The 16614-nt window shown below is 41.7% G+C and overlaps 1 protein-coding gene across 1 annotated transcript in view; it reads left to right on the top strand.

Annotated features, from left to right (window-relative positions):
- The first annotated feature begins 8267 nt into the window (after positions 1–8267).
- PTPRM (protein tyrosine phosphatase receptor type M) overlaps positions 8268–16614 on the top strand; it is a 441589-nt gene continuing 433242 nt past the window's right edge. Inside the window, exon 1 of the mRNA XM_058023915.1 lies at positions 8268–8672. Coding sequence (XP_057879898.1) covers positions 8600–8672 — 73 coding nt within the window. The 5' untranslated portion in view covers positions 8268–8599. The remainder of the gene's footprint in view (positions 8673–16614) is intronic.

Genomic DNA, 16614 nt, shown 5'->3' with positions numbered 1-16614 from the left:
TGCACGAAGCAGGAGAATCAATAACATCCATGGCCACAACAAATTTCAAATTATCATTCCCAATGCTTTAGACAAATCAATGGGTAGTTGATTTGCTACTAATTTTATTATGTGTAAAATGTTAAAGAAATTCACTGCATGTAAATAAAGTCATTCTTTGTCTGACTATATTTCTGCTCATATTGTCTCCTGTGTTTGTTCCCCTCTTTGTCTCCTCAGAGCTACACTATTTAAATAAGCTTCCATTATTTTCAGTGGAATGACTTGCTAAAGGGAAATATTTGTGTCCCTTCAGTGGACATCTGCTGTTGGTATGAAAGCAATCAAGAGGAAAAAATGATGGTATGAAGCACATTTAACTTTCACGCCTCTTCATCATTCTGCACAAGCAAACACCAACAAGAATTCAATCATAAGTACTTCAAAATATATTCCTCCTCTTTCTAAAAAAGCAGATATTAAAAAAGGAAAATAAAGAATAAGAAATAATTACTAAATAACAATACATTTTACATGTGAACCTTGCAACTTTTTAGTACCTCTCCTGACACACCATCACCATTAAAAAAATCATTCAAATGCTTTCAAATACTTACAAATATGAACTAAATTCTACAAATGACTAAGACAAACTGTGTAATTTAGAGAAGCCATCATTATAACATATAATTTACTTCTCAACAACTTTTTAACATATTAGGGTAAAAACCTGCATTCAGCACAGGTGGTGGTGTGAGAGGTTGTACTTACATCTGTGCTCACATCCTGCCTCTCTGATGGATTCTGCATCACTGACTACTGGGCCTGCCTGCTTAGAATCGCCTCTGATGAGATGGTATTGCACTGTTTTGCAGGAGTATAAATTGTTGTTAAAGTAGACTTCACAAGAATTTTTTTTTTTTTTGGAGAGACAAGATATAAACTTCATGTCCTTCCACTCAACTACAACTGTAGGAATAAAAAGAATCTTAACTTCTTGTTCCAATAGGATCCAATTTAATAATGTCTCATGCTTCTCATATGGCAATTGCATCAAAGAAAGAGCAGGAAGTTGTGTGGAGGTGCTGCTGACAGCATGAATGTTACATTGCTAAATCAGAGTTAGTAATAAAGAGGCTGAAGGAATGATAATTCCATCCACCAATCATTGTTTTTAAGACGCACAAAAAGAACCAAAGAGGCTGCCTATTTCACTTCTTCTGTTTCACAAACTCCTAATTAGCTGTAAATGAACTTTTGGGAAAACTTAAACTTATGCCAAGGCACAGATCCTATTATCTGATGCTAATTTAGAGCTATGGAAGAAAAATGAGAAAAACACATATAAGTGAATAAACTCAAGAGAAGTTCACAGGCAGAAAGGACACTAACCTTTTACTGAATGTGGCTTTTCAGTTGGCTTTTGCTTCTGTGCATTTTTGGTGGAATGAACCCAAGATGTCAGAAATATGTTTTCCCAACTGGAAAAACCATCGGAAGGGCCCTTGCAGATATGATCAGTCAATATTAGCACTGATGGCATCAGACATTACTATTTCAGTTGTCTGCTTCAGTTCTTTGCCTTTTACGAGGATGTCTGAAACCCAAACTCTTGTCAAGCATTTCTAGGGATTACTCCTAAAGGGAACGTTCCATCTGACAGAAGCCTGCAGAGAAACCCCCTCTAGAAAATGGTTTATCAATGGAGAGGAATGAACTATAAAATGCTATAAAAATAAAATGCTATAGCTCTGCTGGTAAAACTCAGTGTGTGTTCCTTCTATTATGTAATAAGCATTAATTTATTTAGGAACAATTACTCTGTCTTGGAAGACTGAGAAGTTAGCTTACTTCACAGCACTCATCTAAATTTCGATTCTTCTGGTTTCACTCCTTGACATGGTTGATTATAGAAGCACTGAATAGAAAGAATAGCAACTTGAAGTTCAAATGAGCAGGGAGAGGTGGAACAGTACGGAACTTTGAAGACAATGAAATTAAGCCTAAATTTGTAATAGAAAAGGATGTTAACCCAGATGAATGACAAGATCAAAGCAACGAGTGACAAAGATGATATTACAGTCGGTATTTGTACAGACTTTGAAGACTGAATATATGAATATTTGCAAGTATTTGCATTTAATCAATTGTGTTTCTGCTTCTTTCCTGACCAATCCTATTCAACCTCACACAAATCTGAAGGCTGTACACTCTTGCTAGGTGTTTGTTTAACAGAGTTTCATACTTGGACTACTTTGCCCTCACTTCCTGGATGTATCTTCTCACAATGAGGACAGAGACACAGCTAAGGACATGCAAATTCTGGGAGAATCTAAGAACAAGCAGTCAAAGAAAAACAGTGGAGATACTTTTCTTTATAAGGTATCAGAAGCTAGAATAATTATTAAAAGCAATGTAATACATTTGAATATACAAAGGTGAAAAGTGAGATGATTTTGAGTGCAGTAATGACTCTATCAGCCTCACTTGGAATACCCCTCCACACCCTCTGCCCATTTTGTCCCAGAAATATCACTTCAGCTTCCTCTGGGGCCTTCAGCTTCTGCTGGAGCTATGGTGTAGGAGCAGTGGTCTCAATAGGGTGGCTCATGGACTCTGATGACTCAGGTCCCAGTGTGTGTGCTGAACTTTATCTTGAATCTGTCTTATCACCTGGCTGCCCATCCCTTAGGTAGAAGCTGACCCTTCCTGCTCCCTTTTTTTTTCCTGCTCAAATTTGAGGAGGCCTGCTTCTCATATATACCATACAGACTGGTATATTTCTAAGAGCAGAGTGAAAAGCCACAACGGTTTTAAGTTTTCGTAGATAGTTAAACACAACAGTTTTGTAATAAAATGATGACATTCAGAAGGTGAGACACAATGTGGCTTGCAGACATAAAAATACATCAAACACAATGTGGTATGAGGAGCATGTTCTTCCTTGTCTGTACAAATCACATGAGTGGTAGAAGGAGACTATGTGGATCATGGCCTTAAAATGTTATGAGTTTACAAACTTCTACCTGCCTAGGCTACACTCCCTTGTATCTATCTTATTATAACAATCATGAAATAGATATTCTTCTACAATTAATTTAATTATTTTTGGGCTTGAACTCGCAGTAACCATCTCTGTACAGTGTGTTCTGTTGCTCTTTGCCTCCTTCCTGACATTCAGATCCTAAAGTTCCCCCACTGTTTTACTTGGACACTTCAGACCTTTTTCTCACTTCTATTTCAACAATTTCTGATTAAAGATTGCTACTCTCTAATGTTTTAAATACTTCTCAAAGATGTGGATGTGTTTTCTCTCTCAAGCTCCAACTATAGTTAATATCAAAGCCAGTAGTGGCCATGTAGAATTTCCTCAGCTATTATAAAAAAATGTTGGGTTTTAGCAGCTGGAATCAAAGAAGACTTCAGTTTTTATTACCACCAAATTTCAGAGTGATCAAGTGAACAAAGCAAGATGTTCTTGGGACAAAATGGATGGTTATTGTTGCTTGCACAAATAATTAGCAATTAAAAAAAAAAGGGAAAAGGATGCAGTCATATTACACATGGCAATATCTGAGAGGGAGCAGTCACAGTTGTGACAAGCGTATCTCAGTGACAAATGAATGATCAGGGATCAGTCTAATGCCAGCACACCCCAGCAGCAATAAGTAGGAAAGATAAAGTAGGCTCTACTGAAGATGGAACATTTTGTATGCAGCAACTTTTGCAGCTGCTTAGATTGGTTTAGATTTACCTTAGATGCCAAGCAGTTCTTTGTGGCTCCTTGGAGGAAGGGAAAGGCAAGGTATGGAGTGGATGCGATCTTTTAAGGATACTATTGGAACCCCAACCTACCCCTCAAAAAAAGGCACAGGGAGGCTTTTTTTTAATAAACACTGGAGGCGTTACAGTTAAACTGAAACTGTTCTTCAGTAACAAATGAAACCATTATAGCATCTACAGATACAGATATGTTAAATATTATGAAACAGAATATAATTGAGTATAATGCAATCAATACATCCTGGCACAGAGATAAGCACACATACTTTTCTTTTTGTAGCTTTTGACAAAAATCAGCAGTGAAAAGGTAAAGAGCATCAGTAAAACTCTGGGTGAGAAGATAAAGCTACCTAAAGATAAGTGAATATTAGCTGTTCTGTATTTAAGAAAAAGCCCCAAATGGAAAAAGAAATTTTTGGCACATTTTTCCCTGACCTACAGAGATGATGTTATTTTTTAGTAGTTCTTCTGACCAAGGATTGCCTCTGGAATTTTCCTGAGCAGAAAAGTAGCTTTGATAAAACCAGAGAATTGGAATCATTGCCTGTCTTTTTTTAACAAAGCAAATCATACTTTCACTCACTAGCTGTACTTAGCTAAGAAAATGTGCCCCTGTCCCAGGAAGAAAATGACTTTTTCATTATATTTAAACAGCAGTGTTATTGAAAGATTTGTGAAGCTTGTCTGTCTGAGCTTTAAAACAAGATGGAGAGAGCCAGTGAAAATCGCTCTTGTCTAACTACTTGATAGAGCAAAAAATAGCTTTGAGCTGTGAGAGTGATGTTATCTGCTACTGAACCAAAAGATCAGGTGACAGCTGTGTAGCCCACATTCTTGGCCACTTAATCAGCATTGTCACGGGTCAAAAAACGGCAGGGTGTTTGGGCCTTCCTCCAATATCTGAATATGAGTCTTTGCTTTTCTATTTCTGCTGTAACATGAGCAAGAGAGTGTTCCTGCTTTGTATCATTATAGGGAAGGTGACTTCATGCTACAGATTATGCAGGGTGGCCTTGATGCCTTAGAGAATTTGAGATATGTTTACTTGTTCTTGCACCAGTAATACAGAATGAAAAGCACTGCCAATATCACCGGCATCTTAAAGGTAACAGCTAAATAGATAAACACAATCTATATTGTTAAGTGTAGATGTATGCCTATCCAAAGGATCCTTCCTGACATAGGTCAAGCAGACCTGTTTCCATATTATGATAAGTATTTGGACATCAGACCTCTCTAGGCAGTAATACAGTTCTTGTTCAGTTTGAAATTTTCAAAAATCAGTTGCCAAAAGTAGTTGAGAGATCTGGAATATGGGAAAAGGTTCTGCAAGAGAATGATTAGCGAAGAGAGGGCAGCTCTGCCAGTGAAGTTTCTGTAATAAACAGTGTAATTATTCATAATTTATCATCAGGTTGTTGTATTTTCCCTCGGTGGGATGTATACAATTTTCATATTTAAAAATAAAACAAAATCTTTGCAATGAAGACTGGTTATGTGCATTTTGTATTGATGTACATTAAAACCCAGAAATTAGTTACAACCATTTCCAGATTTTCTTCTTATTCTACATGTCTTACTGTCTTGTTCTTTGACTCCTTTCAGCAGGAATAATTTTATTTGTGATAACTGGGAACTCCTGTGTTCTTCAGCTGAAGTATGCCTATATAGGTAACTGTAAACAGGTATTTCTTTGAGGTGATCCAGTTCAGGAACAGATGAGAGGTATCTAAAGTATCTGTTTGTCAGTGAAAAACAATCAGCAAAGTACTTTATTTTTTTTTTTTCCCATGCAGATGCTTCCAATCCCCTCTGCAGCCACAGCTTAGCCTTTAATGAACTTTCTTGAATGCATTATTGGAACCAAACCACCAGTGAACCTGTGGGTTTTGTCTAGTCTTTTCCTGCTGCTCCAGTTCTTTTAGTACGGCTTCTGGAAAGTTTTTATGCACGCTCCAGTACTGAACACAGTGCAACACAGCTCACCATTCCCAATCAGCCACGCATGACCTGTGTTTTCTATTGTTCTTGTGGGTTTAGCAATTCCCTGGAGCTCAGCTGTTTCTTAGATTTGCTGTAATTAAAGCAGACTGGTTGTGTCTTTGAAGGTCAAGCACTTTAGCCTCACTTCCAGTGTGACTGTGACCAAACACTCTTATAATGCTCTTCTGTAATCCTCAGAACTCGGCAACTCTCTATCTCATCTTCTCTAAACTAGCATCAGATAGCTGTGGATACAGGCATGGATTTTTCCAATTCCCCATAACAAAGACAGGGTGGAGAGCTGCTATTACATGTCTGAACACCATACTTTGCCACACTGCATGGCTGATCAGAGATATGATTTCATGTGCCTCCGGAAATTCAGAACCCGGAGAGGTCATCCTTAGCATAAACACTGGTGTAACTGCTCATTTCTAGTGGATTTTTAGTGGCAGATATACCAGCAGACAAATTTTAAAGTTTATTTCGTTGCAAGTTAAATTACTTATGACACTTCTTGAGATTTAAGTTTTGTGTTACAAAGGTAACACCTTCTAGATCAGCTATACTTTCTAATTTTTGGAAGCTATAACTGCAGCTTTTAAAGAAAACAGAAATTACTTAAATTATGTAGGCATAAAAAAAAATTAAAAAAAAAAAGAATTTTTATTGTAAAACATCCATAGATTACCAAGACTTCGGGGAATTAAGGCAACGTCTTTTTTGGGGGAGGGCGGGAGAAGACTGAAGTTCTGGGCAAACAATGAACTCAGGGAATAGTTGCTATTGCAAAGAGGAGTCTGACGTCAGGAAACACCACAACTAATGCTATTCTGCCCCCTCGCGTTACCTCCGGAGCAGCTGCCGTCGCCCCGCACACCCCGAAGTTCGCGTCCCCTCGCCAAGGGACACGCACCGGGTCGCAGACGCACCGCCCAAACCATAACAGAGCAGCGCTCCGAAAACAGCACGGTCGGGCGATCACTGCAAACGATACAGCTGTGTGCCCAAGCTCGGACTTCATGTGTTGTGTGTAGAAACAGTTCAGAATACGCACAAATCCCTAAATATGCCGGAGCTCGCACGGCCGTGCGGGGGATGGGTGCAGTTTGGAGTTCCATGGAAAGCGGCAGCGAAGCCGGCTAACCACATGGAAAAGCACGATGGAAAACAGAGGAGCTGTGCTGGAGAAAAATCAGAACCTAGAACCTGAGCTCAAGCTCTTAAAACCAGCATTATCCAAATTCTTGCTTTTATCGTTTTAGTAACCCACACGGAATAAACAAGGCTTTAAATTTGGCCACAGTTGCACTTGAAAGGAAAACCTTTCTTTGAAAGCGAGAACCAACAAAAATATTTCCACCTCTAGAACTCCGCTTTAGTTTTAAAACTGTTTTAAAACCAGCAAACACATCCTTGCAGTGCCATGGACACCGGGAGCCGGAGCCCCAGCGGGAGGACGGCTGTCGTGCAGCTGTATTTCATACGTGACGCGGAGATAAATGCCAGAAGTCACACGCTGCAAATGAGGAGAGATAATTGCCATTTTAATGTGATTTTATTTCCATCACTCCCTCTCTAACCCTGCTAATTCCTGACGTTATCCTTCACCCGCAGGACTAAGAGCTGCGCCCGTGTCTTGAACCGGGGGCCGGGCTGGGCGCTCTCCAGAGATCCCTTCCCGAAGCGCTCCGGAGGGGCGAAGGGTGGCTCTTACCGAGGGCTAGGCGAGGAGATTAAGTTTTATGAGCAGCACGCCAATGCGAAGCAATTAATGTACACGACAGTGCCGCTCCTCGCCAGCCCGGAGAACCCATTTACATCTCAATTTCCTCTCGGTATCAGCCGCTCGCCGTGCGGGCAGGGCTCTCACGCTTGCGGTTCCCGTGGAAGGCTGAGCGGTGGCCTCCAACTAGTTCTTCCGACAGGCTCCAGACCGCCTATACAAACAAACCGAAGCGCTTATGGAAAGCCGGCGCTCTGCCCCTCTCCTGCGCTTCCCCTTCCCTGTCCCGGTGCTCGGAGCAGCGCCAGAGCGGCGGGGCGGGGGCGAGACCGCTCCCCTGGGGCCGCACCGCTCGCTCCGGCGGGGCCCCGTCGCGGCGGGGCAGGGACCAGCGCCGGCCACAACTTCAGCGCCTGCGGCTCTGGCAGGGGCCGGCCCGCGGCAAAGTTACCGAGACGCCTAGCTTAGATTTTTTTTTTTTTCTTTTGCCTCCTTCTTCTTTTCCCCCCGCGCTGTGCGCGAACTTTCGACATCGTCCTGTCTGGCACGGAGCCACGACCTCCTCAGCCGAGTCGCGCTCGGGGCAGCGGGGCGGGAAGAAGACCCGAGCTCTTCGCCGCCACAGGCGGCAGCCGCCCCCAAGCTGCTGTCGGCGGCGGGGCCCGGCCGCCTCGCCCTCTAGCGGGGGAGAGCGGCGGCGCCGGCGGCTGGGCGTGACTTTCCCCGCTCCCTTCAGCCCGCCCGCCCGCCGGGGGGGACCGCGAGTCAGTCAGGGAGCCGAGCTGAGCCGGGACTAGCGGCAGCGCCGGCCGAGGAGGCTCCGCGATTAAGGGTGCCCCCCCGGGCACCGGGGGAGGCGAGCGGCGCCCGCACGGCCCCCGGGACAGCGGCGCGGCCGGAGGAAGGCAGACGGGTGGGTGGCCGCCGGCCACTTCGCACCCTCTTCCCTGCCCGTAAGAGCGGAGAGAGGGCGAGGAGGGAAGAACAGCCCGCGGGGCACCAAGTGCGGGAGTCCGGCTGCCCCCTCCTCGCCTGCCCCACTGGACTGGAGGGGGGCGAGAGGGGCGCCTCCTACTTTGGCAAACACTTTGGCACTTTGCTGGATTCGGAGCAGGAAGGGCTGGAAATATGGGGAAAGTTGGAACTTGCCTGGTTACTTTGGCCGGACTTTTGCTGGCAGCGGGAGCGCAGACGTTCACAGGTAAGGAGTCGGCTCGCCAGCCCGGGGCCGGGCAGCCTCCCCGGGAGCCAGGCGGCGGAGGGGCAGGGGGGAGCGCGGGCACTTCGGAGGTGGTGGGGGTTTGGTTTAGGTTTTTTGTTTTTTCTGTATACTTTTTTTTTCTTTTTTTCTTTTTTTCCCCCCATCCCCATCCCCCTGACGGGTCTGACACTCCTGAACCGCTGCGTCGATGGGGTGAAAAAGTGTCCCGAGGAGCAGCGGTGCCGGGATGCCGCTCCGCTGGCGCCCCTGAGCCCGTGACACGAAGGTCAAGAGGCTGGTGGGGCTCGGACAGCCCTAGGGCAGGGCTGGAGGGACGGGCGGGACTCGGGCTCGCTCCGGCGTCTTTCCGCCGCTGACTTCCCGAAAGTTTCCCGCTGCCCCGGCACGGGAGGCGGCGGGGCGAGGTGAGCCGGTGCCCGGCGCTCCGCCCGCCGCCGCGGCTGGCCACGGGGGAAGGAGGAGGCCTTGGGGGCTGCCCGCGGGCCCCGCGGCTCTGCCCGCCCGCCGGTGCCTGGGCACGGGCCCCCGCCGCTCCCCGCCCTGGCGCTGCCCGGAGGTGCGGCTGTGAGACACCGGGGGAAAGCCCTGGCCCCGGGCTCTGTGCAGCCCCCAGAGCGGCACCCGAGAGGGCAGGGCAGGAACTGCCCGCGTCCGATGGGTGCCGGCACCCACAGCCAGGAGCAGCCCCCGAGGTGCCCCATCAGTGGCGGCGTGCCTCTGTTCCCCGAAGCCCCAGACCTGCAGATGGTTATTTCGGTCTCGAGTCCCCTGCCTGCACCCCTGTCTTATTTATATGTTGGAGAAACCCGTAATTTTAGACAGAATTTTGGATTGTGAAATAGTTCTTCCTGCAAAGAGTAACTTCAGAATTCTTTTTTGGTGTGTTTTGTTCCTAACATGAAGTTAGTGCAACTGAAAGCACGTTAAATTGAAGACATCTGGTCCTCAGTTCGTGCGAAGTGTGCTTTGATCTGGTGGGAAGCAATCCTTCTGACTCCTTGTTGCTCAGGCTGCAGAATAGTTTATATTTTGCACATTACGTGTTGCGTCTATGGAGCACTGTAGCTAAACCAAGTTTTATGGCTGGGAGTTGGTGGTCTAATATAGAACTTATTAAAAAAAATTAAATTTCTGGTTTTATGTTTGATTCCACAGACCTCTTGTATATGTAGCTGCATTTCCCCTAGCTTCTTGGGAGCATTTTTACTGTAGATGAGACAGAAGATCTCCAAGTAGAAAAACGTTGTGTTCCAAGGTGATATGGAACAGTGATGAAATATTTTCCAAATTCCCGTTAGAAGGAGGGTATGCTCTGCAGCGAATTACAAAACTGGACTCAGTTATATTCGCTCTACAGCTCATTAATGTTGGCAGTCTAGTGTCCAGACTTCAATGGGAGCACTTGGTTTATTAAGATAAATCTGTAACTCACTGCTGACCTGTGTGAACTGTCTAACTTTTTGTTTAAAGTTAAGCTGGGGCTATCTCTTCTTCTGGATATTTAAGTGGCTTGTGCATGCAATGTGCTGATACTGTACTGGGATCAGCACTGAAGTGCTGTTCGTGTTGCTGAAGAACAATCCCACATTACTGTTTGATTTGTATCTGTTGTATTCATTTACCTGACATGCTGTGGAGAGAGCAGTGCTATAAACCGTGAACAATTCACCAGTGACTTGTGTGTACAGTTATTCCAAGGGTGCAGTTCCACACCATCTGAAGTACTCAGAGATTTCTCTTTACAGTGAGATGGCAAGGGATGCAGAATCTGCCCAGTTTTCTCCCCATGTGTTTTTATGTATGTGTATGTTAAGTACTGAAGGTAAAGATTATTTGTGAAGACGCATGTGCAGAATTTTTTCTTTCTAGTGTTGGTTCTCGGCACTTGGAACAAAATTGATGAAATTTCCATTTTTGTGCTTTACCACGCGAAGCCTGTGTCTGGGTATAATTTTTGCTTGGGGGAAAAATAATGCTGTTTCTTTTGTTAAAACCTTGATGGATCAGCGTCATAGAAATTAAATGACAGAAAAATCCATCCTTGAGTAGGGTAGTTATCTTTTGTAATAGTTGTCCCTTATTGCAGAACGGAGTTACATGACTAACCTATGAAAAGTTTAAAAACAAACAAAGAGAAAAGAAACAAAACCAACTCCACACATGCTCTAAGCATAGAATAGCAGTGTGTGGATTGAGTGCCTGTGGCATTTATAGTTCTATTTTTTTTTGTACCCTTTTCTAAACTGACTGATTTGTTTCACAAAGATTGGTTCTAGTGTTGTCTTCAGCAATTGTCTTATTTTAATTTCTTATTTAGAAAATAATCTTACTGAAAGATCAGATCTTGGCTTTTTAAGGCCTGGGAGCTTTCAAGTAATCTTTTGAAAGCAGCTTAACAGTTAATAACAATGAGATTTTCTCTGAGTCCTTAACTAAAGATTTTAAAATTCTGGATTCATCAGTTCAAGAAGTAAATGATCTCAAGAATTTGAGTTTAAGAGATGCTACTGAAAACATTGTCTTAAATGGACAGTACTACTTATCCAAAGTTTTTAAAAGTAGCTGGACTCTGCAAGATTAGTTTTGGGTTATTTAACTATTTTTTAGTTTCTTTCTGAGAAACGATAGCACACCTAATTTAGCTGGTTTTGTTTATAATTTTAGCAAAATGTTATTATGTCAGTCTCCTGTGAAGACTGAATGTTAATATTACTAAAGTTCCTGAAAAGTGGTGTTCAGTCATAGAAAATGCCACTTGATTCCACCATCTTCCTTCGTCCACCTGCTTGGTAGATTATTCAGGCTAGAGACAGCAATTCACTCCTGTAAGGGATTTAGGTCAAACGTAGAGATGGGGAAAGTTAAAAGAGACATTGTAAACATAAATATTTGGTCTCCATAAAATTAAGAGTCTGGATGGGATGAGTTCTGTCAAATACAAAAATGGGGAGCTGAAATTGAAAGCAAGGAAATGTGTAATAGAACTTGGAAACTGTGTTTTTATGAAGACATTCTTATTCAGGTAGATGTAAATGTGCACACAGCCTGGATTCTGAAATTGGTGTTTCTTGGTTATAGCCTGACTCGTACAGAGGGAGGGCTATTATTAGTCTGTTACATTCACTTTTGCTGTGAAAAGCACCAAGGTTGTATATCAACGCTCTTTTTGTGGCACTGGTTTAAAAAGTTTTAGTTTTTCTCTGAGAACGAATGAGTCTTGCTGCAGTGAGAGGGATGGACAGGCTGATTAAAAATACTTGTGGGAGTCCCTTTGTTATGAACCAGGACTAGCGGCAATTATGAAGAGAAGAAAAGAAGGAAAAGTGCTGTACAAAATTTGAAAATTATTTTTCCTAGTGAGTAGTAAAGGCTTTACGTAAAGAATAGTAATTCTCAAGCTGTTTAATGGATTAAGAATACAAAACCTTGCATTCTGAATAGATGTTGTGCCTTAGACTCATCTGTTCATTTTTGGGTGTAGGCACTTTAAAAAGAAGGATCATATTTTCCAGAAAAGTGATGTAAGGAAGAAGTTTGACATGCTGAAGTTGAAACTTACTGTGATCACGTTGATGTTTGGTGACTGCAGAGAAAAGAAAGAATATAGGTTAAGTCTTCATAGGCCCTATCCTAGCTGAAATGAAGCTCCTGGCAATGCCTAGAAAATAAGTTTCTGATATAATTAGCTGTGTTTAAAGAGATTTCTCAGAGTATTCAGGATCTCTGTTTGAAAGTCTGTGTTAGCTGTTCTGATCACTTCAGCAACAAAGACCTCCAAGTGTAGTTATATCTCACTTTAGCAAATTCTGCTTTTGTTTGCGTTGTTTATTCCACCTGCTTTTCTTTCTCTCCACACATCCATCAAGTCTGTACTCCTGCATCTTCTAAGGGAAGTAACAAATGCCAGTGGAGATGCAGCTTTATTAGTGGCTGATGCAGTTTGTCAGCTCAGCTACAAAACTATTCCAGCCACAGGTCACAGCATGGACTTGGCCTCACTAAACAGTGAGAGCTGTGGTGGAAGGTTCTCAAACAAAACTTCCCACTGTTCAGAGATTTTTGCTGCTGCTATTATAGCTGTTAGGTGAATAGGTGAATGAATTGATTTCTGTTTTACATCTAAGATTATTCTTATTTAAAATACTCCAGCAAATGAATGGAAGCATTTTGAAAAATCTGCTTTTAAGTGTGATGTTGTTTTTAGTTTTTGGGGTTTTTTTAAAAACTTTTTGCAGTTATAACAAATGAAGTAAAGTTTGTCTTCCCATGTCAACTGAGATGTGCTTTAGAATGCTTCAGGTAGAAATGAGTCAGGGCTTTGGAAGTGGCACAGTTCATCAAAAAAGAAACTGTGGTGTGTATGTTTTTTTAAAATTTATTTTATTTAGCTGTTCTGGTTTCAAAAGATAGTAATGAAAGATCATCAGAAATTAAAAATGAATCTTAAAAATTACTGCAGGGATGTAGTAACACTGGGTGAAAAAAATGCTATGGTGTTCATTTGGTCTCATGAGTTAGCAATTGTCAGAATTCATGAGGAAAACAACTTAGTGTTCTGAAACAATATAAGCACATATAATGTATGAAATAATAATATCTTCAGTGCTCACATAAGTTGCTAGATTGGCAGCTAGAGAGACCTAATCCTCATGCAAATCACAGAACACATTAGGGTAGAGTGGGCAAGCTTCTGGACTCCACCGCGCTAATGTCACTTGAGTCTGACCTGGCGATGTGGGGATGGTTTATTTCTAATAAACGCTCACCCACACCCTGCCGCGGTCAGTGAAAATGGCAACCAGGCGAGTTCCTGGTGGCCAGGCCAGTTCTGCACCTTCCTGCTGAGACAACCCCTTGTGTGTGCCTCACTGGATTCAGCTGGGGGGAAGATAATAAGTGTAGACTTGATGGAACTAAGTCCAGTGATGTTGTGGGGTCAGGATCGGTGAACTGATCCTGCGTTTCGCGTGTTGCAACTTTATGCTACAGGAAAGGCTTTTTGAGAGGGATATCTCTAGTGTTTAAAGCTTGTTAGTATCACTGTCAAACTCTTATTTCTGTGCTATGTCACTAAATTCTGAAGATGTTTCCCCAGGAAGTGACATGCAATTACAAACCTTTCAGCTACAATTATGACTCTTGTGGAAGGAGGTATTAGTTTTGAAAATTTTCCCAGGAACAAACTGTTATTGTGTGAATGCAGCTGAATTAGCTGCTCATTTTCTTTAAGAAAAATTGAGAGTCTTCTCCTTATTTCATTTAATTTCATTTTATTTTGTTGATAACTTCCAATTCTCTTATTACTGATGTGTAATGTTATATGTTAAAACATGATTTGAGACACTGAAACCAATTTGGAACATATGATCATGTATTTAGAAACAAAAAAAAGTAGCAATAAATTTTCCTATGTCAGTCTGTTCACCTCAATGTATTCAGATACTTCTCTCTGAATCATTTTGTCATGTCTTCCAGCGTTCTGCCTGCTGTGATCTGCTGCTGATCACTAGGTGTAGCTGCATCTCTAAATCCATTTTTCTAAGCATAGGAAGAGAAAGGGCTGTAAGCTAGGCATTGTGAGAATGTAGGTGTGTTTGGAGGTGGGGAGGTGTGAAAACAGATGATGGATTTTTGTGACCTAGAGAGTTTTAATCCATTGGTGGCTTGTTTGCATCAGTTTGATTACAATACAAATGAACTTTTAATTGCATGTAAAAAGACCGATTTCAGTATCAGTGTTAGTATTCAACAGAAAGATGTATGAATGCTCTAATATGACAAAAATACATAATAAAATGCATGAAACTACAGAGAAATTGTCAGTACTTTCCTAGTGTTTTAAATGCAAGAACTATTGCTGCAGAGATCTGATAATCTTTAAGAATCAATCAAGATGGTTAAGATAAACCTTTAAGTTTTGAGGAAGTACATGTCTCCTCACAACCTGTTAAGAACTTTTCTAATACATTCAGAATAATTATCTATGGAGATGATGTTGCTGTCTGTGGAATTCTGTTTCCTTTTGGCATAAGGAAGTGTTGTGTTGGTTTTCAAGCCATGTGGCTTCCATTAATGCTGTGAGGAGATACAGAGGGTAAGGTGCCACATATGCTTTAAAAATGAAAGAAAGACATATTTGTGCCCAGATTTTTGAGAGTAATAACAGTAAAAATTGTGTATTTATGCCTCTGATGCATACCCATGCTGCAGAGAATAGGAAAGAAGTGTCTCAGCCAGAAGTGTCTGACTCAACAGTGACCCTTTGCCATGTAAGGAGCAATGGTAGGAGAAAAAAAAAATAAAGACAGTTGTTCAGACAAAACCATGGCAATATTAGCAGAAAGGAGTTCTGAAAACAGGTTAGACTTTATATGTCCTGAGGGGGAATGGTGGGAAAGAAGGAGTAGCATTTGCTGGAAGCATGGAAGAGATGAATGTTACTAGAAGAGACGATGTAAAAAAAATACTCTGAAGTCTAAATGGTAACTGAATTACTTGTTGAAAACAGGAATGAATTTATAATTATTCATGTTTTCTTATTTTTATTATCTTAGTTTTCAACACATTTGTTTTTAATAATGTGTATTCAAGGCTCAGATATGCCTTCTGACAGCTTTACATAGCAATAGTTGATTATCTTTACACATATGATTAAATGTAATGATGTTAATGAATCTTTAATTTTTTTCTGCAAAATGGTGTAAACCCAACATTTCACTTATGACTGTTTGTTTTTCTCCTCCCCACCCCCAATGTGTAATCCACCCTAATTTAGAAAAATAATTTTTGTTTAGAGTGAGATTTTTGTGGGGTGGATTAGCTTTTTTATTACTCCCCCCTGTTTTTTTGTCTTTCTAATCTTCTTCACTGTTAAGCCATTATAAATATCTCTTACAGCATTTTTTGTTAATCACTAGAAATGTGTTTTTGCTCTGGAATAACTAACAGCTAATTACCTCTTTTATCACTTCAGCTCTTCATTTTCTAGGAGAATGAAATAGAGCATCACATGCCTGTTTTAGAGCAGATTTTTTTTTCCATCACACATATTTTTGGGGGATTTTTTGCTTGTTTGTTGTTTTGTTGCTTGGGTTTTTTTGTTTAAGGCATGGTTATTTTAGGGAAGTTTTCAGAAAGCTCATGCTTTATTATCTTGAATCCTGTCACATCTTTTATCCCAAACTAAAATAAAATCTGGTTTAGACTATTTATAAATAATGTAGTGAATAGAATACTTTTGTCAGTGGACCTTTGTTTTAATTCTGTAGCGCATAAATTTAGGCTCATTAGGTGAAAGAACAGTTTATTTGTGCTGATAAGATTCTAACATAAGATTGAGGAGCATATTACAGGAGTTTCTGTGTACTTTCAGGTGGATAAAGAGTGGATCAGTAACCTAATACTTAAGATTTGCTTGTGGATTGTTACAGGTAAATTGAGTGGCTGTTCAAGTGTTGTTTTTTTTCCCTGGTGAATATACATTAGCCTGAGTAAATAACTTCCACCCCTGATATGTGCAGTTACATACTTGTGTGGATGTCTGTAATCTGTGTGCTAGTTTGCATGCCCCTGTCTCAAAGTTGGTGAGTTACTACCCATTAGCAGACCTTTGCATTTTTCATGGTGTACTTGATGCAGAGGTGGTGGCAGGGAGGGGTTGTGTTTTTCTTTCCCTCTATGGCCAAATCCTTATTTTGGCAGCTGGTGCTTAGTCATGCTGCTGTGACTGATGCAGTAGTTTGTGACCAAAAAGTGGTCAGCTATATGCACATCTTCAAGTATTGGTTACCAAGTCTACATAGATTTTGAGGGTAGAATGTCTGAGCATAGTTTCTCATAGTTTCTGACAAAAAGAGTGTTTCCAGGTTGTATCTCAAGGAGAGGTGAAGGTTTCCTAAAGGGATTCACATTGTTCTCTATC

The sequence above is a fragment of the Melospiza georgiana genome, chromosome 1, assembly GCF_028018845.1.
Source record: "Melospiza georgiana isolate bMelGeo1 chromosome 1, bMelGeo1.pri, whole genome shotgun sequence".
Taxonomy (NCBI): domain Eukaryota; kingdom Metazoa; phylum Chordata; class Aves; order Passeriformes; family Passerellidae; genus Melospiza; species Melospiza georgiana.
The sequence above is the reverse complement of the archived record's forward strand: the minus strand, read 5'-3'. Positions and strand labels throughout refer to the sequence as shown.